Here is a 26,187-nt window from a genome sequence, read left to right as displayed (position 1 = left end):
ACAAAGTTTTTAAAGAAAAAAAGAGTTTAAAACAGGCATGATGACACACACCTGTGATCTCAGCACTCCGGAGGTAGAAGCAGGAGGATCAGAAGTTCAAGGTTATCCTCAGCTAAGTGCAGAGTTTGAAATCAGTGTGGGCCACAGAAATGTCTCAGAAAAAGGAGGAGAGATGGCGGTTAAGACTTGATATGCATAAAAATCATCCTTCCCCCTAAATATGATACTAGCTTCTATAGTCTGCCCAGTATATTTAGGACTGCAAAAGTAAAGTGACCCAGATATACAAACTGATACAAAGTTAGGTCAAAGGCATAAACCACACTCACCGGAAACTGCAGTTCTGATGAGTACACACACACACACACACACACACACACACACGTTTACGTTGCTGGATGTCAAACCCAGATCCAACATCGAGCATCTATCTGTGAGCTTCATCCCAGTAGACTTTTATTTATTTATTTATTTTAGATTTATTTATTTATTATATGTAAGCACACTGTAACTGTCTTTAGACACCAGAGGAGTGTGTCGGATCTCATTACAGATGGTTGTGAGCCACCATATGGTGGCTGGGATTTGAACTCAGGACCTTTGGAAGAGCGGTCAGTGCTCTTAACTGCTGAGCCATCGTGCCAGGTCCAATTTTTATAATTTTTTAAAGGGAGGAGCTGGGGAAGGGAGCAGGGTTCTGGGGTTCCGCTTGGGAAGTATATGGGGGGGGGAGAATTCCAACCTCTGGTGTGTGTGCTCTGACCCCTTCCGATTTCTCCTTCTGTTACTCTCGTTTTTGTACATTTAATCAGTTTCTAATTCTTAGTCATCAGGAGCCCAGCGCTGGCATCCCTTCCTCATTGTTTCCTTTTGCTTGGTTTTCCTTGCGGGGTGCTCTCTCTGTGTTGATCAGTCTGACTCCCATCTTTAAGTCCTAATTACCCTCCAAGTAGGCAGGATTGTAGGCAGTATCACCTATGACCAGGCTAAGAGTTGTTTTGAAGAGGGGAGTAGAAATTATTTGTGATAATGGTGGTTAGGAAAAGAGAATTTATCCCACCTGATTCAGTACAGCCAAGTTTGTGATGTCTCTAGAACATGTGCTGGAAAAAAATTATTTTTACTGGGTGTGGTAGCACACACACTCCTGGCTCGGGGGAGGCAGAGGCAGGTGGATTTCTGAGTTCGAGGCCAGCTTGGTCTACAGAGTGAGTTCCAGGATAGCCAGGGCTACACAGAGAAACCCTGTCTCGAGGAAAAAAAAAAAAAAAGAATATGAGGCTAGCCTGGTCTACATAGTGAGTTCCAAGACTGCCAGGGCTAAAAGGAGAGACACTGTCTCAAACAAAAACAAATAAACAAAAACAACCACACAAAGTATTTTTTGTTGTTTTGTTTTGTTTGTTTCTTGTGGCTATGTGCCTGCCAAAACTAGAAGAGGGGCTTGGATCCCTGCAGCTGGAGTTACAAGCAGCTGTGTGACGTACGTCAGGTATGGGCGCTGGAAATCATACTCAGGTCCTCCGGAAAAGCAGCAAGCACTCTTGCCTTGTGAGTCACCCTCTCTCCAGCACATTTTCTTTTTTTTTTTAATACGCAGTCTCACAAAGTTGCCCAAACTGGCCTGGAGGTCATTTTGTGAAGAAAGTAACACTGTGGTGGGCGTGGCTTCACAGGTCTGGAATCCCAGCCCTGGGATACAGACCCAAAAGGGCTCAGAGCCTGAGAACAGTCTCCATTACGTAAGGACTCTAAGGCCAACCTGGGCTACATCACACACACACACACACACACACACACACACACACACTCCTTTACTGTGGGTAACAGCACCCATGAATGTTCCCACTACTCAGGAAGCAGAAGCATGAGCTCTTCTGGGCTACACAGCAAGATCCTGTTTCAAAACAAAACAGAACAAAAACAAATAAAAACAAAAATACACTTTTAAATAAGAATCACAAGTAAAAAATTTGGAGGTAGGTGGACTGGATCTGCCTGATGAAAGATGACTGTGATGTCACTATTGGCCCCTCCAGATCAGGGTGGAGAACAGAGACGGGTGTATTACCTGCAGATGTGCTGGACTCTAGACAGATTCAGGCCGGTTCACATGTGCTTGAAAGTAGGGAGGTTGGCCAGAGTGCTGGTGAAGGTCTCAATACACTTCTGAGGCCAGGGAACAAACCTTATGCCAAAGACACTTACCACCCCACCCCACCCTCTTATACCCCCATCTACAACTTTATAAAAAGCTCCTTGGGCTGGAGAGATGGCTCAGCCGTTAAGAGCACTGCCTGCTCTTCCAAAGGTCCTGAGTTCAAATCCCAGCAATCACATGGTGGCTCACAACCATCTGTAATGAGATCTGACACCCTCTTCTGGGGTGTCTGAAGACAGATACAGTGTACTTTTAAATAAATCTTTTAAAAAATAAAAATAAAAATAAATCTCAAAAAAGCAAATAAATAAATAAAATAAATAAAAATTAAAAAATAAGAGCCAGGCAGTGGTAGCGCACGCCTGTAATCCCAGCACTCTGGGAGGCAGAGGCAGGCAGATTTCTGAGTTCGAGGCCAGCTTGGTCTACAGAGTGAGTTCCAGGACAGCCAGGGCTACACAGAGAAACCCTGTCTCAAAAGAACCAAAATCCCAAAAAATAAAAAAAATAAAAAAAAATTAAAAAATAAAAAAAGTTCTTCTTACTCATTAACGTGTCTGCCCCAAGTACTCTGTACTGGAGGTTATCTAAAAAGTTGGATTTATCTCCTTGTAAAGAGTTATGAAAAGCAAGGTTAGAAAGAACTGGAACTCCTGAGTTCAGTTCCCAGAAATCATGTGGTGGCTCACAACCATCTGTAATGGGGTCAGACACACTCTTTTGGTGTGTGTCTGAATACAGCTACAGTGTACACATGTAAATAAAAAATAATAAATTTTTAAAAGAGACAGACAGACAGATATCAGAAGAGCGGATGTGGAAGAGTGACCTGAGAAAAGGCTTTTGCTCTGAGTCCGAGTCCAGACTGACCTCTGACTCATGTTTATCTTGTGGCTGGAGATAGGGCTCAGCAGCTAAGAGCTTGTTGCTACCACAGGGAATTGGAGTTTAGGTTACCAGCACGTATTTAAGGTGGTCAGTTAACCACCACCTGTAACTCCAGTTCCATGGGGTCTGGCGCCCTCTTGTGGTCTCTATGGGTACTGCATGAAAGTGGTGCATGTTACATGCAGCAAAACTCCCTTAGCGTCCAGACCACTGGAATCACAGGGGTATGCATCCGTGCCAGCTAGGAATCTGGATTTTTTCTGACCCTTGATTCTATCCTATTTTTTTATGATAGGCGTGTGCCGCAACATCTTGCTTCCCACCCCATCCCCCCTTTAAAGACAGGATCTTATACAGTCCTGCCAGGACTGTTCAGGATGAACCTTGAACTCTGACCCTGCCTCTGGCCCAAATGCAGGCATTCCAGGAATGAGGTACCTACCTCACACTCATTGACTTTTAACAGGTTCACACCCACCTCTTTTACATTGAATCTTGTTGTATAGTTTTTTGTGACAATGTGTCACTGTATAGCCAGGCTGGGATACGATTCAGTGCCTCACCTCAGCCTCCTCAGAACTCAGACTATTTGTGACAAAATCAGGAACTTGGGGTATCAAAGGGCTTACTGGGCTTACCCTTCCATGTCACCGGCCCTCATTAAGGTCTGAAGCCGAGGATAGATTGCTGTTCTCGGTCTTCTCTTGCCCCAGGGCCATCTGCCTAGGGATGGTGCTGCCCACAGTGGAGCCATCCAAAGAAGCCTCCAAAGACTTGCTAACAGGACAGCCTCTTCAACAAAGGTCCTCTCTCCCTCCCCAGGTGTGTCAAGTTGACCAGTGACATCAGACTTCTCCTCCTACACGGAGCTCTACCTAATTGTTTTTCAGTTCTCAAGAGCAAATCTTGCTAGACAAGAATTCCAGTGCTGCGATGCAGCCCAGCCCCAGATTGTAACCACCTGTAAAGTAGGGACTCATTTTGTCAATATTTTTGGTTTATTTCGTTTTGAGACAGGGTTTCTCTGTGTAATCCGAGCTTTTTTTTTTTTTTTTTTTTGTCAAGACAGGGTTTCTCTGTATAGTCTTGGCTGTCCTGGAACTCACTCTGTAGACCAGGCTGGTCTCGAACTCAGAAATCCGCCTGCCTCTGCCTCCCAGAGTGCTGGGATTACAGGTGTGCGCCACCACCGCCTGGCAAAGAGCATTAGATCCTAATGTAGATGGTTGTGAGCCACCATGTGGTTGCTGGGAATCGAATTCAGGACCTCTGGAAGAGTAGTCAGTGCTCTTAACCACCGAGCCTTCTCTCCAGCCTTTTTTTTAAAAAAAGATTTATTTGTTATTTATATGTAAGTACACTGTAGCTATGTTCAGACACACCAGAAGAGGGCATCGGATCCCATTACAGATGTGTGAGCCACCAGGTGGTTGCTGGGATTTGAACTCAGGACCTCTGGAAGAGCAGTCAGTGCTCTTAACTGCTGAGCCATCTCTCTTGGCTTTCTGTTGCTGTGATAAAACACCATTACCAAAGCAACAGTGGTGGGAAAGACTTTACTTCAATGTCTATGCCCCGTCACAGTTTATCATGAAGGGAAGTCAGATTCTCACATGTTGGGAAGCAGGGGTCAGGGAGAAATGCGGCTTACTGCCTTGCACACCTGCCTTCTCATACAGCCCAGGATCACCTGAGAAGGGGCAGAACCACCTACGGTGGGCTGGGCCCTCGCACGTCAGTTATTAAGAAATCCCCCCTCCCCCAACCCCAATGCCCTACAGACATGTCTGCAGGCTCTTCTGATTGAGGTATTTTCTCAAGTGAGGTTCCCTTTCCTCATCTTATGTCAAGCTTGAAAAAAAAAAACCAACAACCAGGACACTATCCAAATATAATTTAGATTCAAGAATACTTGCTGACAGAATATAATTTTCATGCTTTTTAGACTGTCTCCTTGAGAAAGCGAACCCCTTGAATACTGGGAGAAACACTGCCATCTTCTGGGCAGAGCGGGTCATGCTTCCTTTGAGAACCAGTCTAAGGCAGACGGGAAGTTGGAGGGGGAGAGGTGATTTTTTTATTTTGGGGCCTGAGTACTTGTGTGAGTCGGAGAACTACACCGTGGGGTCGTTTCTCCCCTTTCATTTTACGTGGGTTCCAGAGATCAAACTCAGGCTGCGGGGTCCAGATCTGAGCAGCAAGTGTTTTACTCACTGAGCCCTCGCGGTGGCCCCAAGGTTTGCTGCTGCTTGTTCTGAGGCTGAGTTTTGAAGTGGGGCTCACTGTGTGGTAGAGGCTGGCTTTGAACTGTTCATCCTTCAGTCTCTACCTCAAAAGACCCAAATGCACCTGGGGCTACTTCTAGAAGCAAATCTTTGCCCAGTCAGCTCCAATTAAAAGGGAAAAAATGCAACAAAGCAAAAACTCACTACTGGCCGGGCAGTGGTGGCACATGCCTTTAATCCCAGCACTTTGGGAGGCAAAGACAGGCAGATTTCTGAGTTCGAAGCCAGCCTGGTCTACAGAGTGAGTTCCAGGACAGCCAGGGCTATACAGAAAAACCCTGTCTAGAAACAAACAAACAAAGAAAACAAAAAACAATTTTAAAAACAGACTAGGTAGAGATCCATTGAGAGAGATGCCTGAGGCTCACCCTTTGTTCTCCATATATGCACAAGAGCTCTGTCTCTGTCTCTCTCTCTCACACACACACACACACACAAAACTAAGGTTGAATTGTTTATACTGAGTGTTTGAGAGTCTTAATTGAATCGGGCATGGTGTCACAGGTGTGTGTAATCTCAGCCTCAGGAGACAGGAGGCAGCAAATCTGAGACTAGCAATGTAAGTCCCCATCTCGTAAGCACTGGGCACAGTGCTTACCTAGCACGCAAGAATCCTTTGGCTCAGTCCCTAGCCTGGAGTGAAGCTGGGCAAGGTGACTTAGGTCTCTAAAGCCTGCCCTGGAGGTAGAAGCCGAAGGGCATCCCGGGATAGCAAGTTCGAGGGCACTCCAGGAGACACCCTATTTGAGAAGCAGAAAGTATGCTTTGGGGGCAAAGTCAGGAGCGGGGCAGCTAACGGCCGACATTGAATTAGAGGAAGTGCTCTGGATAAGACAGCAGATAAGCAGTATAGGGAACAGCTGACAGAAGGAAAAACAAACAGAAGGTCTGTCCAGTTTCAGACTAAACACGCCCTCCACACTGTAAGCCTGCAGCTCTAGTACAGACAGAAGCATGGCTTCCATGTTTATTTTCCCATGGTTACACTTTATGGCAAGGACTCCTTGCCACGAGGCACAGCCTCGCTTAGCTTGCACTCCTCTTCTGACTGAACTTCTCAGATGTTGGGACCCGCAAGGAGCATACTGCCACCACTCCTGGTCCAGATCTTGGTCACTTAAATTCAAAAAATAAAATTAAAGCTTTGTAGTGTAGCCTGGGCATCTCGAGAGACAGCTGCTCCTAGTACTACCTCGTAGCATAGAATACCTCTTTTAGGAGTGAGGTAGCTAATTCAGGGCTAACTCAATTGTCAATTTAGGAGGAGGCTGAGTGAAGGAGAAAGCTTGTAACCAGAGATTTCTGCCTAATTTCTGGCTCTGGGTTATCTTATGCAAATAGTCTTAACTTTGTTTTGAATAAAACATTTTTATCTTAAAAAATATATTTATCAGGATGTGTGTGTGTGGGGGGGGGGATTCAGGAGCACCATCACCTGAGTCTCCTACTACGTGGGCTCCAGAGGTTGGATCCAGGGAGCAAGCGCCTTTGCCCAATTAGATGACTCGGATCTAATTTGGTTTCCTTCCTTGAAACCAAGCCTAGTGTCTGCTTCATGCCCTACTGCTAGGGAGAGATAAATAGGTTGGCATACCATACACACTCAATAATAGCAGTTAATATAATTCCTACTAAGCCAAAGTGTGGTGACGGGGCTGTGGTCACGTGAGCAGTGAAAGCTTTCTTTCGCAGCCCAGCCCTTGCTGGCCTTGGACTCTGCCATAGATGACCTTGAACTACTGACCCGCCTGTCTGTCTCCACATCCGGGGGTGGGGGGGAGGCTCGCTGGGACCCCCGGAGAGCTGACCACCACACCTTTAATTCTCCTACATTTTGTGCATTTTCTTCACCCAGGAGAACCAGAGAGGTCAGAGAGCAAAACAGACTGCAAAACAGCCCCACACCTTTAATCCCAGCACTGAGTCCAGGAGACATGGAGAGACAGTCTTAAAAATAAGTAAAATTGGGGAGGTGGACGTGCATGTTTTGTGTTTCTTTGCCTTTTTTTTTGTCCCGTGTATGTGTGCGTGTGGTATGTGCTGCATACACCTGCAATCCTAGCATTTGAGAAGTTGAGGTAGAAACTTGGCCACGAATTCAAGGCCAACACGGGCTATATCCCACCGGCTATATCCCAACAAGGGCTATATCCCAAAGCCCTGTCTCTACACTTGATCTTAGCCAAAAGGCAGAGAAGCGATCAAAGCCCTGTCTCTAAAACAATAAAAAAAGGTTTCGAGTTCACTGGCTTACTGTAATGCGTGAACTTTAGAGAGAGACTATAAGTCCTCTGTAGTCACCAAGTGACCTAAGAACCTGGGCTCCGCGACGCCCAGCTTCGAAGCGCGGCGGGCCGTTTCTGGACGGGCTTTCTGCCCACTCACCACCATCGCGCGTCCGTGACTAGGGTGTTTGCAGGCCGCACAGCCTCTAAGTGTGCACCGGCCACCCCTGGCCTTCGAACGTGGAAGGTCACTACGTGGCTCCCGCATCCCGCTCGCTCTCATCTTTCCCCTCCCGAGTAGCGTTTTCATCTGCACCAGAGCGCGCCATCGTCCCCAGCCCTGGCGCGTTTCCACGAACTCCGACTGCGCAGAGGTAGGTCCTCTCCCCGCCAAGGCGCTGACGCGCGCGGGTGTCTTGACTGTCCCCGCCTCCCACGCCTTTCCCCGCCTCTTAGCGTTCGTCCTCCTCAGTGATTGGATGCGGTCCCTGTTCATTTTGACTCCTGACCACGCCCCTCCCCGCCCAGCCGCCTTCGGCTTCTCCTCAATCGAACCGGTGGCGTGCCTGGCTGGAGGCCGTGAAAGGGCTATGGGTGCACCTGCGGGGTCGGAGTCGCCCCCGTCCTGGCCCCTCCCCGGGCCCCAGCCCCTCCCTCCGGGCCGGTCCTCCCTCCGGCAGGCTCGGCTGGCCCCGGGACTGCTCTGGGGCTCCTAGTCTCGCCCGCCACTCTTCCGCCCCTCCCTCCTCGCCGCCGCTCGCACGTCTGGAGCGCCCGGGCCGAGCGGGCGGCGCGCCGGGGGCATGCGCTCCATGAGGGTTCTGCAGAACGCGCTGAGCCGCGCGGGCAGCCACGGTCGGCGGGGAGACTGGGGTCACCCGAGCCGGGGCCCGCTCCTGGGCGGGGGCGTCCGGTACTACCTCGGTGAGGCCGCGGCGCAGGGCAGGGGGACGCCGCGCAGCCACCAGCCGCAGCACTTGGATCAGTAAGGCTCGCGGGACAGGGGCAGGGGACAGGCTGGCTCCCACTCCCACTGTCGTGCTCGCTAGCTCCCTGGGAGTCCCCTTCCCCGGAGAGCGAGCGCATCTCATCTCATCTCTCCGCGCTCACTAGCCTGCGATGCCTTTTCCTTTAGATGTGGGGCTTTGGGTCCGCCGCGCTCGGGCGGTCAGGTGCTGTCCGCCCGGGAGGGCGTTTGGGCAGGTCGGTCTTCGAGATGATGCCTGTCCAAGGTGCGTACTTATTTGGGAACGCAGATGGGCGCGGAGTGTTGCTTGGTGCACGTGTCTGAGTGCAGGGCCGAGTGCACACCTGCCCATCCCCAGCCTCTCTTTCTTCTCTGGCCCCGGTATTTTAGGGGATATTGTGGATGTGGAACAGCTTCCTGCCCCAGGTCCAAGTGTGCCTGGCTCTGACTGTGGTGTTTCTTGTTTCTGCGTGTCGTCAGTGGGTAATGTGTGGTGTGCGTCATTGCTGATGCTCACGTATGTGCGTATGTGTCCGGAGTGTTTTTGTAGCAGAGCTTAACCGTGGAATTATCTATCGTACGTGCACTGATAGCAAGTTTCCAACTTGGTCGTGGAATGTGCTTTTTCATAAATGAGAAAATCGTGAGACAGTTTCTAAACCAGTCAGAGCTATTATGTTGCTCAGTCTCTCTGAATTGAAGAGTTTTCCCCGCTTTGGGTTCATCTTCAACCCAGGAAGGAAATCGATCCCCTCAACCCCAACACACACACTGCCCAGGAATGCTTGGTGGTTGTGTGCTTTCTCCTCACGCCCAAGATGTGTTTTCTGAGCACAGGAAATCTTGTTATCGTTAGACATCCAGCTAGACCTTGTCCTGGTAGCTCATGCCCCATTATAGCAGAATAGGAAATGGACCATTTTCGCTATCACATCTACTTAATGATACTTAGAAACATATGCACACCATCATTAAATGAGCCAGACTGACTCAGCAAACTACCTTACCACCAATACGATGGGATAAGCAAACACCATAACCCCCCTCCCCCCGTACAGTTTTTGGGGTGGGAAGTCAGAGGCATCCCTGAGTCCCCTGTACACATCACAATTTACTGCAGTAGGTGACAGAATTGTTTGTGTGGTTTTTTTTTTCAAGATAGGCTTTCTCTGTGTAGCTCTGGCTGTCCTGGAACTCACTCTGTAGCCCAGGCTGGCCTCTAACTCAGAGGTCTACCTGTCCCCACCTCCCAAGTGCTGGGATTTAAAGGCATACAGCACTCCCACCTCGCTGTGACAGAATATTTTTAGGAGACCTAGTTTTCTGTGACTGCTTGTGTCTCAGGGAACTTATTGGTGAAGGTCTTGAACCTTGGCTCCCTGGGTAGAAGGGTTAACAGGGAGAGAGGTTTCTGTGTTTGGAGAGTAAAGGAGGTGGGCAAAAAGGAAATGCATTGTAATTCTGATTATTTAAAAATATATAGTGTAGGGCTCGAGAGGTGACTCAGTCAGAGTACTTGTCACTCTGGCAGAGGACCTGGTTTGATTTCCAGCACACCGTGTGATGGCTCCCAACCATCTGTAAATCCCAGGCACTCCTGTGGGCATTCATACACAGGACTCAGGAAACAGTTAAAATAGTGTGAAAGGTGCTAGAGAGATGGCTCAGAAGTTAAGAGCACTTGATACTTTTTGTATCTTTTCTTTTCTTTTCTTTTTTCTTTTCTTTCCTTTCTTTCTTTCTTTCTTTCTTTCTTTCTTTCTTTCTTTCTTTCTTTCTTTCTTTCTTTCTTTCTTTCTTTTTTGAGACAAGGTTTCTTTTTGTAACCCTGGCTGTCCTGAAACTCCCTCAGTAGTAGACTGTCCTCAAACTGACAAATATCCTCTTGCCTCTGCTTCCCAGTGCTGAGGTGTGTCTGCAGTTGCCACCACCACCCACCACCCTGCTCCCTTTATGAATTTTTTTTTAAAACGTATGTGGATGTTTTCTGTACAAGTACCACATGCAAACCTGCTGAGGTCAGAGGAGGTGTTGAATCCAGAACCATCTGGAGATACAGATGGTTCTGAGCCACTATGTGGGTAGTAGGAATTGAACCCAGGTGCTCTTTGAGAACAACTGCTCTTAACCACTGAGCCAGCTCTTCAGCCCTTTGATACTCTTGAAGAGGGCCCATGCTCAGTTCCCAGCACCCTCTTGGTGGTTAGCGCAACTGCCCCTAACTCTAGTACTAGAGTATCTGGTTTGTTTTGACCTCTCAGGGCACTAGGCTGGGTGTGGTGGCAAACACCTTTAGTCCCACTACTCAGGAGGCAGAGGCAGGCAGATTTCTGTGAGTTTGAGGACAGCCTAAACTACATAGTAAGTTCTAGGACAGCCAGGCCTACATAGAGAGACCTTGTCTTAGAACATCAATGACTACAACAACACAACAACAACAACAAAACCCTAGATAAATCAAAGATGAGAAGTAAAATCCCAGTATTAGAGATTAGTCAATGCGGTGATATATCAGGGCAGGAGAGATGGCTCAACGATTAAGAGTACTGACTGCTCTTCCGAAGTCCTGAGTTCAAATCCCAGCAACCACATGGTGGCTCACAACCATCAGTAATGAAATCTGGTGCCTTCTCCTGGTGTGTCTGAAGACAGTTACAGTGTACTTACATATAATAAATCTTTAAAGAAAAATACTGATATATGTGTCATATATGTTATATATGTATATGCTTATGATTTAACAAATAAAATTATATTTATATTATTTGGTAAGCTATATTTTCCATTTATGAAGTTATTTTTTAGCTGATCTTTAATTAGTGTTTGTATCTGAGTCCCAGTGTGCCACATGTGCATGTGGAGGTCAGTGGACACTTTTGTGAAGCTGTCTCTCTCCTCCCACCATTATGTGGCTTCTGGGGCTTCGTGGGTCAAACTCACATTGCCACAGTTGCATAGCAAGCACTTTTTTTCCGTTAAGCCATCTTGCTTACCCTATATTCCGTTTTTTAAAGTTTTATTTTATGTTTATCTTGTGTGTATGGATATTTTGTCTGTGAACCACTCGTGTGTGCCTTGTGCCCTGGGGAGGCCAGAAGAGAATGTCAGGTCCCCTGCAGCTAGAATTAGAGACAGTTTTGATCTGGATTCTGGAAATCCAACCAGTTTTTGTGTTTATTTTTTTTAAGAGTCTCATATAGCCTAAACTGGCCTAAAATGATGTGTGTGGGACCCTGAACTCTCCTCCACTTTCTGAAGAGCTAGGATTACAGGCATCTCTCTATTTGTTTTGAGACGGGGTTCCAGTAGTAGCATTGCTTGGCCTAGAACTTCTCTGAAGACCTAGTTGGCTTGGGGTCTTTGTTGATCTTCCTACATCTGCCTCCCAAGAGCTCTGGGATTACTGGGAGAGGCTCCCAGTCTAGACCTGTCTTACAAGGCAGTGGACATCTGAGAAAATGTTACTTTTTACACCTGAATAGTTCTAGCACTGGAGATGTTGGTAGTTCAAGATGATATGTAGCTATATATCAAGTTCAAATCCAGCCTGGGCTAAATGGAGCCTTCTTAAACACTGTCTCAGCACCCAAGAGGCAGAGGCAGACAGGAGGCTGGTGATCGGCTGACTTTCTGTCGGGCAGTTTATCATGGAGTAAGGTCTTAGTTAGGCCTCATACCCCCTGTGTGAGGTGGCCATTTCTATCTTTATTCCACAGATAGGTGATATTAAGTGGCCTACCTCAGGTCATATGGCAATTGGGAGCAAAGAAGGGCTCTTCCCGGCACACTGCAGGAGAGAAGCAGGGTGGATTTGAGAGAAAATAGGAAGATGGATTTGTCCAGTGTTAGTCACCAATTCAGTGTAGATGCAGTGTGGGAACAGTCAGACTGATTCTGTGTTTCCGTCTGTACTGTGGGAAACACGAGGAAAGATGCAAACCAGGCTGGACGCGCCATGTTTCCAGTGTTTGCTGGACACGTGGAAGTGGAAGGGTTTAGAAGGCTGCTCCAGTAGGGCCGGAGAGGCAGCCAGGAGGTTAGGTGTTCTCCCAGGGGGATGGCGGGAGGGCTGAGTTCAGTTCTCAGCACTCAGGTTGGCAGCGCTCGACCACCCTCCAAAGGTCCTATACCTCTGGGCTCCTCAGCACACATACTCACACAGGCCCATCACATACAGACAATTCAGAAAGGCAAAGTAAAAGATAGTGTATCTTTAATAATCTCTCTCTCTCTTTTTTTTTTTTTTTTTTTTGGATTTGTTTTTTTCGAGACAGGGTTTCTCTGTACAGCCCTGGCTGTCCTGAACTCACTCTGTAGACCAGGCTGGCCTTGAACTCAGAAATCTGCCTGCCTCTGCCTCCCAGAGTGCTGGGATTACAGGCGTGCGCCACCACCGCCCGGCCAAGATAGTGTATCTTACTTAATAGAAGGGCACTCAAAAGAAAGGACTGAAAGGTTCAGAGTGCCTTTTCAAAGAGACCAGAGAGTAAGATTAACAACGTCTCACGCTGGAGTGAAGGTTAGGATCAGAGAATCTGCCAGGTGGCTCAAAGCCTAGGATGACACCCCATGACAGGTCCACGTTCTAGGAGGAGAAGGAGGGAGTATCCTCAGGCTCCTGCCTTCCCGTCTCTTCCCCCAAACAGTGACACCTCAAACAGTGGCATGCTGCCTCGACTTGGTGATCTGCTTTTCTACACCATTGCAGAGGGACAGGAACGTATCCCCATCCACAAGTTCACCACGGTAAGTGGCTGTCTGCCTGTTCCGAGAGCCCTGGTTCCTTAGGGTCTCTGGGACCTGTGAAGACGATGGTTGAACGGTGCACGGTCACTAAAGGCTGCCACCAAGGGATGGCAGATACAGAGGGCTAGTGGCTGCCTGGGCTAAAGAGCCAGTGTCATCCCTCCTCCAAGTCCAGAGGAGAACACCTTTCATGAGATGTGGCAAGAGACTTGCTAGCCTTCAAAGTCCCAAAGCCACTTTGTTCTACCAGTTGTAATTGGGGTGGAGTGACTTGAGTATCTATTGGGAAAGACTGAGGCATGGATTGCTGTCCTTGGCTGACCTAGCCAGACCTCTTCTTTCCCCCAAAGGCCCTGAAGGCCACTGGACTGCAGACGTCAGACCCGCGGCTCCAGGACTGCATGAGCAAGATGCAACGCATGGTCCAAGAGTCCAGCAGCGGTGGCCTCTTGGACCGAGAGCTCTTCCAAAAGTGAGAGCCCCAGAGATGAGCATTGCCCCCAGAACAGTTCTGTAGGAGGAAAGGCCTTGGGAATTAAACAGTTCAACCCTTCATTTTGTTAGCAGCTTCTAGAAGATGTTCTGCATGTCCTCATACATATATATGTCTGTATATATTAGGATTTCTCAATACTAAAGCCCATAGCTATGGTTATTCTGATTTTAATATTTTTCTCAGACTGTCTTGAGATATCTTCCCATGTCTTTAGAACATGTCATTTTAGAGGTTAGGAAATTTAAATCTAGGGAGAAAAAGTGATATGCCAAAAGTCACATAGCTGCTAGTCCAAAACCAGATGAACGCTTCAACCTTCTTTACCCACAACTTCCGCGGCCCCCATGGAAGCCCCAGCTGTGTGATTCCCAGCTGTGAGCCCCAGGTGCGTGAGCCCCAGCTGTGTCTCTCCAGCTCCTAACACACTCACTCGTATCTGGGATCCAGGTGCGTGAGCAGCAACATTGTGCTCCTGACTCAGGCATTCCGGAAGAAGTTTGTCATCCCTGATTTTGAGGAGTTCACGGGCCACGTGGATCGCATATTTGAGGATGCCAAAGAGCCCACCGGAGGCCAAGTGAGGGCCAAGGGAGCGAGGGAGGGGTGGGGGAGGGGGCCCTGGCCAGATGCACAGTGCTTCTCAGAGGCTTCTTGGGGCTGTGGATTCAGTGATGGATAAGCAGTGCCTCTGAAGTTGAGAACATGGTTTCGTTGTCGTCACGTGTGATTCTAACAGCGTGTGGCTCAGGACTTTGTGGGCATGGATGGCAGAAGCTAGGGTTTGGTGGGACAGGCCTTTAGACCCAGCTCTGGTTAGGCTAGGACAGATTCAGAAGTTTGAGGTCAGTATTGGTTACATAGGGAGACCCTGTCTTGGAGTAAAGAGATTCAGTCCAGCCTTCAGGGAGACTGACAGGGACAGAACCTGAGAACCCAGTCCTAGAATTGCCATTTTTTATTTTGTGGGCTCTACTGTTTGGATTACAGAGATGTAAGGTTGCCGGGGACTAAAGGCTTGGTTGTTTCCAGAAGCAGTATGCAAAAGGGAATCCGTTTCCCATGCAGGGGACAGATTTTAACTTTTCCCTGAGGGTTTCTGACCCCGAGTACAGATGTGTTGTTCTCCGCAGTCACCTGTCCCCCTTTTCTCTACCCATTTATGCTCAGGTTGCAGCCTACATCCCTCACCTGGCCAAGTCAAACCCAGACCTTTGGGGCGTCTCCCTGTGCACCGTGGATGGGCAGCGGTAAGATGCTGGGTGATGCCGGGCCTTGTAGCGCACGCCTTTAATCTCAGTACTGAGGAGGCAAAGGCTGGAGGATATTGTGAGTATGAGGCCAGCCTGGTATCATACTGAGTCTTAGACAGCCAGGGCTCTGCCGATAGACCCTGTCTCACAAACAAACAAATAAAGATGCTGGGTGAGAGGCAGGACCTGCAGGGCGCATGCGCTGAACAAAGCCCGCCCCTTTCCTGGTACCTGTCTGTCTCCAGGCACTCTGTGGGCCACACGAAGATCCCCTTCTGCCTGCAGTCCTGTGTCAAGCCCCTCACTTACGCCATCTCCGTGAGCACCTTAGGCACTGACTACGTGCACAAGTTTGTGGGCAAGGAACCCAGCGGTCTGCGCTATAACAAACTCTCCCTCAACGAGGAAGGTGAGCATCTCGGGGGCTCAAGTTCATACCTGCCTTCTCCTGAGCCCCGCGCCTCACTGCCTCCTTTGTGTGTCAGCCTTTGCTCTCATCCATCAGCCCCAATTAGTTTCAGAGTGGGAACAGTGTAGAGTTGGCTTTCGTTAGTGACTGGCAAGACTGAGCAGTTTGTATTTCCCCAGGAATCCCCCATAACCCCATGGTCAATGCTGGTGCCATTGTGGTCAGCTCCCTGATCAAGGTCAGTGCCCTTCTAACCTTCTGAAAGGTAATGCTCTCCAGCTCCCTGTATCCCTTCGTCCCGGTATCTGTTCAGCTCTCCAAGCAGATTGGGGGGGGGGGGGGTCCTGAATCATTTGAGAGTTAATGAGAGGTATGGGAAAATGCATCAGGAAGTCCTGTGCTATAAGCTGTGGATGACAGTGACAACTGCCACATCCCTTCCCTTGCCCCATATGCTCCCTGCCCCCTCCCAGAGTTCTATGAGCAGGACGTGACCTCTGCCTAGGACCAAGAGACAAATGCCAAAGGCAGGGGGAGGACAACACCATCAGGCATTGATTGGCCACTCCTGGGTGAGAGATATGCTGACAGAAGGGTGAATGGCCAGTCCAGGGCAGTCATTCACGTCACCTGGAGCTGTGAGTTGGCCTTGAGCAAGGGGTGTCTGACAGGCCCATCAGCTGCAGGTCTCCCAGGGCTTGAGCAAGAACTCAGGAGCAGTGTGGGCAGCGACTGCTCTGGGGCCAATCACGGCCCCTCCTGAGGAAGGTGGTGTTAGGAACCCTTCCCCCTAGAATTCAGGTGTCAGAGTCCTGGAGCATTGACTTCCATAGCTGATCCAAAGTGAGCCTGGTGTGTGTGGGTGTTTGTATGCGCACACACCGCTAAGGCGAGCATACCTCCCTGTTGTGGAGAGTCCTGTCTGCAGCCCTCTTGGGACCTGCCTCGTCTCATTTTCTTCTAAGTCAACTAAAACTCTTTAGCTCCAGAATTGGGGATGAAGAATATTTGGGTAGAACATTTGCTCTACCATGTACTTCAATCTCTGGCACTGCTAAAAAGAAATCGTTCTTTTGTTTCTTATCAATCTTTCTGGGGATCAAGATGAGGAGCAGAGAGAGCATTTGACCGGCATACCTGAGGTCTTAGTTTCAATCCTGGTAGTAGAAAGAAAAATCATGGGCTGGAGAGGTGGCTCAGCAGTTAAGAACACCAACTGCTTTTCCAGAGGTCCTGAATTCAAATCCCAGCAACCACATGGTGGCTCACAACCATCTGTAATGGGTTCTGATACCCTCTTCTGGTGTGTCAGAAAGCAGCTACTGCCGGGCGGTGGTGGCGCACGCCTGTAATCCCAGCACTTGGGAGGCAGAGACAGGTGGATTTCTGAGTTCGAGGCCAGCCTGGTCTACAGAGTGAGTTCCAGGACAGCCAGAACTACACAGAGAAACCCTGTCTCGAAAAAAAAAAAACAACAACAAAAAAAAAAAACAAAAAAAAAAAAACAGAAAGCAGCTACAGTGTGCTCATATACATAAAAACAAAAAATAAAAAATGTCAGAAGTTCAAGGCTAGCTGAGATATGGGAGACCTCTATTTAAAAGTAAATAAGTAAATCAAATGGATAGTAGTAATCATAGATAAGGTAGAACTTAGAGACAGAATTGGAGACAGAAGGGGTGAGCCTGGAGAGAGGAGAGGCAGATAGATGGGGTGAGGTTATCTGCATTCTCATTCCTTGATAATTTACATTTTGTTCCAACAGTCCTCCTGCCTCAACCGCCCGAGAGCTCTGATTATAGGTGTGCATCGCCGCACAGGCTAGTGGTCTGGGTTTCTCTACCACTAGACTACACAAACCTGCATGCAAAAAAGTCTCAGCTGCTTAAACAAGAAGGGTTCCAGGCTTATAGCATCAGCTACTCCAAGGCAGAGGAACACTCAGCCACAGTTCTTGGACTGCCTGGACAACCCAGGCCTGTCTCAGAGCAAACAAAAGGCTTTGTAAAATGTAACATTCTGGGCTGACGAGGTGGCTCAGCAGTTAAGAGCTCCAGCTGTCCTTCCAAAGGTCCTGAGTTCAAATCCCAGCAACCACATGATAGACCACAATCATCCATAACAAGATCTGATGCCCTCTTCTGGAGAGTCTGAAGACAGCTACAGTGTACTTACATATAATAAATAAATCTTAAAAACAACAGCACACGCCTGTAATCCCAGCACTCTGGGTGGCAGAGGCAGGGGGACTTCTGAGTTCGAGGCCAGCCTGGTCTACAGAGTGAGTTCCAGGACAGCCAGGGCTACACAGAGAAACCCTGTCTCGAAAAAAACAAATCCAAAAAACCAAAAACCAACCAACCAACCAAAAATAAATAAATAAAAAAATAAAAACAAAAACAAAATGTAACATTCCCAGTCACAAGGCTTGGCTACGCCCTCCAGCCCTCCTGCCCCTCCCCATCCTCCCAGGATTGGGATACTGATTACTTCCCTTTCCTTCCATGCAGATGGACTGTAACAAAGCCGAGAAGTTCGATTTTGTAAGTTCACGAGGGCAGAGGGGTTCTGAGGGCCGAATCAGCCTGGGTGTGTTTGCTAAGGGACCTTAGTATAAAGATGTCTTTCTTGCCCCCTCTTCTCTTCCAGGTGTTACAGTATCTGAACAAGATGGCTGGGAATGAATTCATGGGGTTCAGCAATGCCACGTAAGACTCTGATTAGGGAATTGGCTGAGTAGGATGAACTGTTGAGTATGTGTGTGCCTGGGGAGGAAGGCGAGGAGGGAAGGGAAACAGGAATATATATCATTGTAGGAAGAAATTTGAGGGGAAATTCTCCAATACAATAGCTTCCTCCGAGTTTCTTCGTTGACATTTATTTACTTGGAGGAATAGCGTCCCGTGTCAATTACCACGCAATGAGAAGGGCAGCTTGCTGGCTTGTGCTGAGGCCCTCAACAAGGCTCAGAGCCAAACACCTCGCCAGGTTTCCTAGACAGAGCCACCAGACGGCTCTGGGTGGGTTTTGTTTCTCTTTGTTTACATTAACTAGGTATTTGCTCAGGTTCAGAAGTTCCCACTAGTGCTCTGTGAGACTCTGAAGGCACTGCTTTCAGTCTGACACAGGCAATGGAATTCTGTATCCTAGGAAAGGTACACTCCCTCTTCCCCCCTGCCCACCCCCTTAAGCTTCAAGCACTAAATTTGGTGTTTGCTTCAGATTCCAGTCAGAGAAGGAGACTGGGGATCGGAATTACGCCATTGGCTATTACCTCAAGGAGAAGAAGGTAAGTGGGACCTTCTTCTGAGTGACCCCGAGAGTTCCACTGCCGGGTCAAGGGCAGGTGGTCGGGCTGTGTGAGCCCCTCACCCCCGCCCCTGACAGTGTGAGATTACGTCCTGAAGAGATGCTTCACCCTGTTCTTCTTTGCAGTGCTTCCCTAAGGGAGTAGACATGATGTCTGCCCTTGATCTCTATTTCCAGGTAAGCAAACACTCCCCGGGTCAAGGGAACGGGACAGGGTACCCTCCTGTTACACGGTAGACACCCCTTTCCCGTGGTTCTGTGGGAACGTGCTGAAAGATCTACCTGTCGAGAACGTTATTCTGCGTTACTGTGTTCGAGTCCACGCCGCCCTTTGACCTCTCTTGTCTCTGTAGCTGTGCTCTGTGGAGGTGACCTGCGAGTCGGGCAGCGTCATGGCGGCCACCCTGGCCAATGGCGGCATCTGCCCCATCACGGGGGAGAGTGTGCTGAGCGCTGAAGCCGTGCGCAACACCCTCAGCCTCATGCATTCCTGTGGCATGTATGACTTCTCTGGCCAGTTTGCCTTCCATGTGAGTGTTCCTGGCCCTGCTGTCTGTCTGCCATGATCCCAGTGTCAGCAGGAGGGGGTTGGGGTGAGGCTGACTCTTGTCTCCTTTATAAAACAGCTAGCCAGGCAAATAGGCTAAGAATCCTTGGGGGGAGGCTGGAGAGATGGCTGAGCGGGCAAGAGCGCTCTTCCAAAGGTCCTGAGCTCAATTCCCAGCAACCACAACCATCTGTAATGAGATCTGATGCCCTCTGGTGTGTCTGAAGATAGCTACAGTATACTTACTTATAATAATAAATAATTATAAAAAAATAAAAACCCGGGCAGTGGTGGTGCACGCCTTTAATCCCAGCACTTGGGAGGCAGAGGCAGAGGCAGAAGCAGAGGCAGAGGCAGAGGCAGAGAGGCAGAGGCAGAGGCAGATGGATTTCTGAGTTCGAGGCCAACCTGGCTTACAGAGTGAGTTCCAGGACAGCCAGGACTATACAGAGAAACTCTCTCAAAACAAAACAAAACAGAACAAATATAAATAAAAAATAAATAAAAATGTGTAAGCCTATGACATTCTTTAAAAAAGAAAAAGAATCTTTAGGGGATTTCGTCAAATGCATCACATTGCTCAGATATAGAGTCCCTTTACACAGCTGGCTCCCATCTTAGATCCAGCTCCAAGGAGAGGCTTGGCTGACTTCCCCCTCTGTTCCCCCTTGACAGGCTCTCACTGTGCAGCTGAGGTAGCCTCAGAGTCAGTGATCCTCCTGCCTCATCCTCTCAAGTACTGGAATGACAGTCACGCACTTAGCCTGGTCTTTCTTCTTCTTTGATTTGGCATTGGGGATCCAACCCACCTTGGGCAAGTGCTGTACCACAATAAACCTCATCCCCAGCCCTGGAGACTTTTCTGGTTGCTCTATCTCAAACAAAAGTACCTCCACCCTGGTCCTTTTTCCTTTTCTGTGCTTGCTGTAATTGCTTGTGTATTTATAAAGATTTGTTTTTATTATTGGAAGGGGTTTGTACAGGGTGTGGAGGTGTTGGACCACACACACACTGGAGTTACTGGTGGTTGTGGGCCTGCCAGGTCTGGTGCTTGGAATTGAACTTGGGTCCTTTGCAAAAACTTATTGAGCCAATTCTCCAGGTCCCCCCTCATTTAAAAAAAAGTATATATATATATTCCAGTGCCTGGGAGGAAGAGGCAGGACAATCTCTGGTTTGAGGAACACTGTCTCAGAAAAACTTTTATTCCTTTTTAAGTTATGTGTATGTGTGTTTTGTTCATGTCCCATGTGCATGCAGTGGAACTGACAGACAGTTGTGATCTGCCATGCAGGTATTCTGAACCAAACCCTGGTCTCCCACTGAGCCATCTCTCCCGGCCCCCAGGTCCCATTTTTAAACTTTAAAAGTGTATTTATCATGAGTGTATATGTGCATGATGGTGCATCTGTGGAGGTCAGAGGACAACTTTGTAAAGGTTTTTCTCTCCACCCACCTTTACATGGGGTCTGGGGAACAAACTCGTGTTGCTAGACTTGTACAGCTAGCACCTTCACCTGATAAGCCATCTTGAAAGCCCCTGCTTATCTTTTTGTCTGTCTTCAACCACCGGAATAGAAGGTGACTGAGAGGCCATTCCCTGGGGCTGGAGAGATAGATGGCTGTGTTTTAGAGAAAAGCTCCTGCTGCTTTTGGAGAGGACCTGGGCTCAGCTCACCCACAAGGTGCTCACAACCATCTGTAGCTTCAGCTTCACAGGATCCATTGCCCTCTTCTGGCCTCCCTGGGCAGTAGGCACACATGTGGTACACATACATACACTCCTATACATAAAGTTAAAAAGTAATTTTTCTTTTTAAAGGGAAGGTTGGAGAGCACTTCCTGGTTTGAGCACAACACCCAGCAGAATGCTGTTGGTGTCTCAGCAAGCATTCCCTAACTGTACTGATGCACACGGTAGAAGACAGTAGTAGGTAGAAGACAGTAGTCGGAGGCAGATAAATAATCTAAGAGGCTGAGGTGGGTGTGGCTTTGCCCTTGCAATCCCTTGACTCATCTACCTTGTTCCTCAGGTGGGCCTGCCAGCCAAGTCAGCTGTGTCAGGAGCCATCCTCCTGGTTGTACCCAATGTCATGGGGATGATGTGTCTGTCACCGCCCTTAGACAAGCTGGGGAACAGCCAGAGGGGCATCAATTTCTGCCAGGTGAGTTGTTCTGCATACAGCACTTAATACTGTTTGATCGAGAATGAGTCAGTGGTGAGCACTATAGTCAGAGCAACTGTGAGCTCCCGGGAAAGGCAAGGAAGGGATAAGTCGACAATTCTTCTGCTTCTCCTTCTAGAAGCTGGTGTCTCTCTTTAACTTCCACAACTACGACAACCTGCGGCACTGTGCTCGGAAGTTAGACCCACGGAGGGAGGGAGGAGAAGTTCGGGTAAGGAAGGCCCCGGGGAGCCTAAAGGATATTTTAAAAGGTATCAAACCTTCCACGACACTTCAGCAGTGGCCTTGGTAAAGAGTCCATGGAGGAGGGTCACGGGGTAGAGCTGGGTGTGGATGGATTCACAGCCACAGTTGGTCTCAGGTGGGTGCAATGTGTGTTTCAGAACAAGACCGTGGTGAACCTGTTATTTGCTGCATATAGTGGAGATGTCTCAGCCCTGCGAAGGTAATTCTATTATGACTAAGTAAATGTAATGAAATACTCCCAGTCAGACATCTTACTAGGATACAGTGTCGCAAACTGCTAAATGCTCCAGTGTACACAAGCTACATTTAAGTAAGTGTCTGCATGGTCATGTGTGTACACATGCCTCTGTTTCCCCAGTTGCACATTTTTATATGTGCCTGTGGCAGCCAGAGAACAATTTCAGGTGTCACAGCCTTTCAAGCCCCAAGGACTTACAGGGGGCTAAGCGGTTAAGAGCACTGACTGCTCTTCCAAAGGTCATGAGTTCAATTCCCAGCAACCACATAGTGGCTCACAACCATCTGTAATGTCATGCAATTCCTTTTTCTGGTGTGTCTGAAGACAGCTACAGTGTACTCATATACATGAAATAAATAAATCTTAAAAAAAATTCATCAGCCAGGCATGGTGGCATACGCCTGTAATCCCAGTACTCTGGGAGGCAGAGGCAGGCAGATTTCTGAGTTCGAGGCCAGCCTGGTCTACAGAGTGAGTTTCAGGACAGCCAGGGCTATACAGAGAAACCGTGTCTCGATAAAACCAAAATCCAAAAAAACAAAACAACAACAATAAAAAAAATTCATCAACTCATGGCAGGCACTGTGACAAGCGTAGTCCTTGGAAGTAGGGAACTTGGCCTCAAGTGGATAACTTCCACTTAACAGTGAATGCTATCGAGTGACTCTAGACTGCCGTAGGTAACCCACGCAACTTCCCACTACCCTCAGGTTTGCTCTGTCAGCCATGGATATGGAACAGAAGGACTATGATTCCCGCACGGCCTTACATGTTGCTGCAGCTGAAGGTATTTTTTTGGTTTGGGTTGTTTGTTTGTTTGTTTTTCAAGACAGGGTTTCTCTGTGTGGCCCTGGCTGTCCTGGAACCTGCTCTGTAGACCAGGCTTGATTCACACTCTGCCTCCCAAGTGCTGGGATTAACGTGTGTGCCAGCACTGCCCGGCTCAGCTGAAGGTATTCAAAGGGTTAGAGAGGAAAAGCAGAGAGGAGGGTCCTTTCTCATCTACCAAGGGTACCCCTATCACTGTGCCCACAAAGGGCGATGGCCAGTTTTGTCTACAGGCCCTTCAGCTGACAGGGACACTGTAACTAGGCGCTGGCAAGAGCAAATGTATGGACTTTTCTCCTCCCCTCTTGGTACAGACTCCCGGCTACCGAGGGTCTACCCCAAACGGTGCAGAACCCGCCTGCACCCTCTCATTTTTTCCTCCTACCCGTATTCCTAGGGCACATTGAAGTTGTCAAATTTCTGATAGAGGCTTGCAAAGTGAATCCTTTTGTCAAGGACAGGTGAGTAGGATTAGTTCCGATTCGCCCTCCGCCACTGCGCATGCGCGTGCTACAGTAGCTCTCTCTCGTGTCCTCTTTGCCTAACCGTGATCCCTGTTCCTCACAGATGGGGCAACATTCCCCTGGACGATGCGGTGCAGTTCAATCACCTGGAGGTGGTCAAACTGCTTCAGGATTACCATGACTCCTACGTGCTCTCTGAGCCGCAAGCTGAGGCGGCCGCCGAGACTCTGTCCAAGGAGAATTTAGAGAGCATGGTGTGAGCGCAGGCCAGGGCAGGCCCTGCTCCAGAAAGAAACATGAGCGGGCCACACATTTAACCCGCAGCCACCAAAAATACTGTGGCAAGCTGCTTCCATGGGGATCAACAAGGCCATTTGGTGACACCGGCCAGTGTGTTCTATGAGAATCAAAACGCCGCATTCCCTCAGTGAAAACAGCACAGGGAAAAGCCTCAGGAGACAGCTGAGCGGAGCTTGTCACAGAGACCTTAAGGTACAGCTTAAATGGCTTCCTCCACTGGAAAGCAGCCCCGGCTGGCTCTTTACCCAGGTCCCCTTTTCCTCTCTGAAGAAATCATCATTCGAACAAGCAGCTTCCTTGGAGAGCCTCTCGCTACATGCATTATGTATCTGCCACAGAGCAAGAGAAACGGGGGAGCCTAATTGCCTGCTTTAGAAGTCTGCAGAGATCTGTCCATCATAGCCAGGACATGCTGCGACTGCTGACAGCAATTTTATATATAGACAACGTATTTTGTGTTCAAATAAACTTTAATTACGTGAATTGTCTTTTTTTTTTTTTTTTTGCTAAATCTAGTTAATCTCTTTCTCCCCTTCGGACATCATCAGGTTCACCACCATCATAGCAAGCAGAATAAGACAGAGACATTGAGTCAGACAAGTCCAAACTCTATATTTCGCATACATATTCAACTGTTCCACCAGCTTTTCCTCAAACCAAAATACTGCTTTTATTAAGTACATTCTGTGGCCAAGATGGGAGATGGGAGTTGTGGGTCTGAACAGGCTCCAAAATGGGTGGTGTAAAACTGCTGTTTTTTCTCTGGAGCTTTAAAGTGGGGCAGATATGCAGAAGGAACTTATCGAGGGTAACGTTTCTGGCACCCTAGCCCTACATGTCTCCCTAGGATCTCTTTCCCTTTGTCACATAACTGGCACAATGGTTATGGCAAACTGCCTAGGTATCAGGTGTCCAGCAGACAGATGGACTCGGAGTGGGGATAGCTGCATCTGGGTTGGACTGACATCTCTAATGCTGAGGTACTTACTACTGAGGGAGCCAGAACCCAAGAATCTGAGGTGTATCAGAGAAAAGGCCAAGTCTGTGGCTGCCATTCCTCCAGCCAGAGGTAGAGATCATTTACTCTAGAGAATCTGGTGAACCCCCAAAACAAGTCACATGTGGATAAGGGAAAGAGATGTAGTGGCTGAGAGACAGGACCCCAGGGCTGAACAGTCTAAGATAGTGGCCTGAGGAGGAAATTCCCCTGATGATCTAGGAAACTGGCAAAGTTTGTCTGTACTCTGTAACAGAGTACGGACCAGGGGAAGATGGCTACAATATTGCACGAAGGATCCCAACCGAGTTGTGAGAGTTACCAGTTGCTTAAGACAAAATAAAATAGCTTTAGACACTAAGAACAGAAAGCTGACCAGAAGCATGATTCAGGGTCTTGGCCACATTAAAGACCCTTGGGTACTTCGAGTCCTGAGTGGGTTAGCAGCTCTCCATCCCAAAGAGCAAAAGCAGGTGCCACTGGGCCCCGGAAATCCGTCTGTAGTGTGTGGACCACAGAGATCTGACTCACATCCACCAGGCTCAACTTCTTCGCCTCATAGTCCAGCAGCAGCCCCACCTTCTCTGGTTGCCCAATACCCTTAATCGGGGCTTTTTCGTTGGCCAACATGCTGTGCCACTTGCGCTGGGCAAAGGAGAACACCCAGGAACGATCATCTGCACCGACGCAGCTATCCCGGGACATGTCCACATCTGCCACTCCTATCCGGAACTGCTGGGAGCGCTTCACTGTTACCTCCCAGTAGTGTCTGCCACTGGTGACCGTGGTGTCTGCGAGCACCACTGCCCACTCCCGGAAGCGCTCCAAATTCAGGGCCACCTTGGTGGGTTCCAGTCCCACCAAGCCATATTTGACACCCGTGTCACCTCTGAAGAGCGCCAGGCTGCTGTGGGCTGTTTTTTCTTCCAGTTTGAAACTGATGCCTGAGGGCAGAGCAAAAGAACAACCGGTAACCCTAGGGCTGGGTTTGATCCGAAGCAGTCCGGGCGATGACGGGACAGCGGGAAAAGTCAAATGTATACTATACTTAACTTGCTTTAGTATAGCAGCCCCGGCAGCCGCAAATCACTGACGGGGGAGCCAGAAACCGGTGCCCCAGGTTTGGAATCTTGCAAGACCAACGCAGATGGGAGAGAGGGGAAGTGAGGAGTGGGGCTCTCTGATCCCGCTCTGGGAATGACGCCTTGACTACTTTGGAGCGAGAGAGTAAAAAGAAACACGCCTACCTCTCCGGGATCCGCCGGCGGAGACCCCCCATCGTTTGGTCCCCCAGCGGTACAAGTTCCAACAACGTGCAAAGGGCAGCGCCATCTTGTGCCATAGAAGCACGGGGCACGCCCCCCGGGGGAAACCGACCAATCGTTGGTGCGCGCCCTGAGCACGTGGTGCGAGACGCGCGTGTCGTGAGAAATTGCGCTCTCGCTGATATCTAATCTGGGGAGCTAGATCAATATGTGGAGAGACGGTATTGATTATATCTCAACTCAGTAGGACCCCCTCCCCCGAGAGCCTGTGTAAACAGAGTTTCTGGTTTGTTTGGTTTTGAAACAGGGTCTCCTGTAGCCTGGGTTGGCCTGGAACTCACTACGTAGACCCGGCTGGCCTCAATCTCATAAAACCCTAC

General features: G+C 48.8%; 2 protein-coding genes and 1 long non-coding RNA gene across 5 annotated transcripts in view; 1 reads left to right on the top strand and 2 right to left on the bottom strand.

Annotated features, from left to right (window-relative positions):
* The window catches only part of LOC127670470 (uncharacterized), a 215,795-nt gene that overhangs the window by 51,345 nt on the left and 138,263 nt on the right, over window positions 1-26,187 (bottom strand). The window lies entirely within an intron of this gene.
* Gls2 (glutaminase 2) lies at window positions 8,109-24,028 on the top strand. 3 transcript variants are annotated; one of them, XM_052164927.1, is made up of 18 exons: window positions 8,109-8,544; window positions 13,173-13,272; window positions 13,623-13,744; window positions 14,216-14,345; window positions 14,936-15,015; window positions 15,264-15,427; window positions 15,607-15,665; window positions 17,938-17,970; window positions 18,077-18,135; window positions 18,650-18,716; window positions 18,863-18,913; window positions 19,090-19,266; window positions 21,317-21,448; window positions 21,588-21,680; window positions 21,853-21,914; window positions 22,664-22,740; window positions 23,179-23,242; window positions 23,349-24,028. In XM_052164927.1, exons 1-18 carry the CDS (start codon window positions 8,363-8,365, stop codon window positions 23,503-23,505), a joined length of 1,809 nt encoding a protein of 602 aa, XP_052020887.1. In that variant the 5' UTR covers window positions 8,109-8,362; the 3' UTR covers window positions 23,506-24,028. The 3 variants fall into 3 exon arrangements, with proteins under 3 accessions (XP_052020887.1, XP_052020889.1, XP_052020888.1); XM_052164928.1 differs by lacking the exon at window positions 8,109-8,544 and adding an exon at window positions 8,551-8,791; XM_052164929.1 differs by lacking the exon at window positions 19,090-19,266.
* Window positions 23,997-25,903, bottom strand: Spryd4 (SPRY domain containing 4). Its single transcript, XM_052164944.1, has 2 exons — window positions 25,790-25,903; window positions 23,997-25,486 (listed from the first exon to the last, which is right to left on the bottom strand). The coding sequence occupies exons 1-2, from the start codon at window positions 25,872-25,874 to the stop codon at window positions 24,948-24,950; spliced, it is 624 nt and encodes a 207-aa protein (XP_052020904.1). The 5' UTR covers window positions 25,875-25,903; the 3' UTR covers window positions 23,997-24,947.

Source organism: Apodemus sylvaticus, chromosome 20 (assembly GCF_947179515.1).
Source record: "Apodemus sylvaticus chromosome 20, mApoSyl1.1, whole genome shotgun sequence".
Taxonomy (NCBI): domain Eukaryota; kingdom Metazoa; phylum Chordata; class Mammalia; order Rodentia; family Muridae; genus Apodemus; species Apodemus sylvaticus.
Note: the sequence above shows the minus strand (reverse complement) of the source record. Positions and strands in the feature narration are given on the sequence as shown.

Coding starts and splice junctions, on each gene's coding strand:
- Gls2 (XM_052164927.1), top strand. CDS start 8,363: ATGCGCTCCATGAGGGTTCTGCAGAACGCGCTGAGCCGCGCGGGCAGC. Junction 19,267..21,316: donor CTGGCCAGTTTGCCTTCCAT/GTGAGTGTTCCT, acceptor CTTGTTCCTCAG/GTGGGCCTGCCAGCCAAGTC. Junction 21,681..21,852: donor GGGAGGGAGGAGAAGTTCGG/GTAAGGAAGGCC, acceptor TGTGTGTTTCAG/AACAAGACCGTGGTGAACCT.
- Spryd4 (XM_052164944.1), bottom strand. CDS start 25,874: ATGGCGCTGCCCTTTGCACGTTGTTGGAACTTGTACCGCTGGGGGACC. Junction 25,487..25,789: donor CGCCGGCGGATCCCGGAGAG/GTAGGCGTGTTT, acceptor CTCTGCCCTCAG/GCATCAGTTTCAAACTGGAA.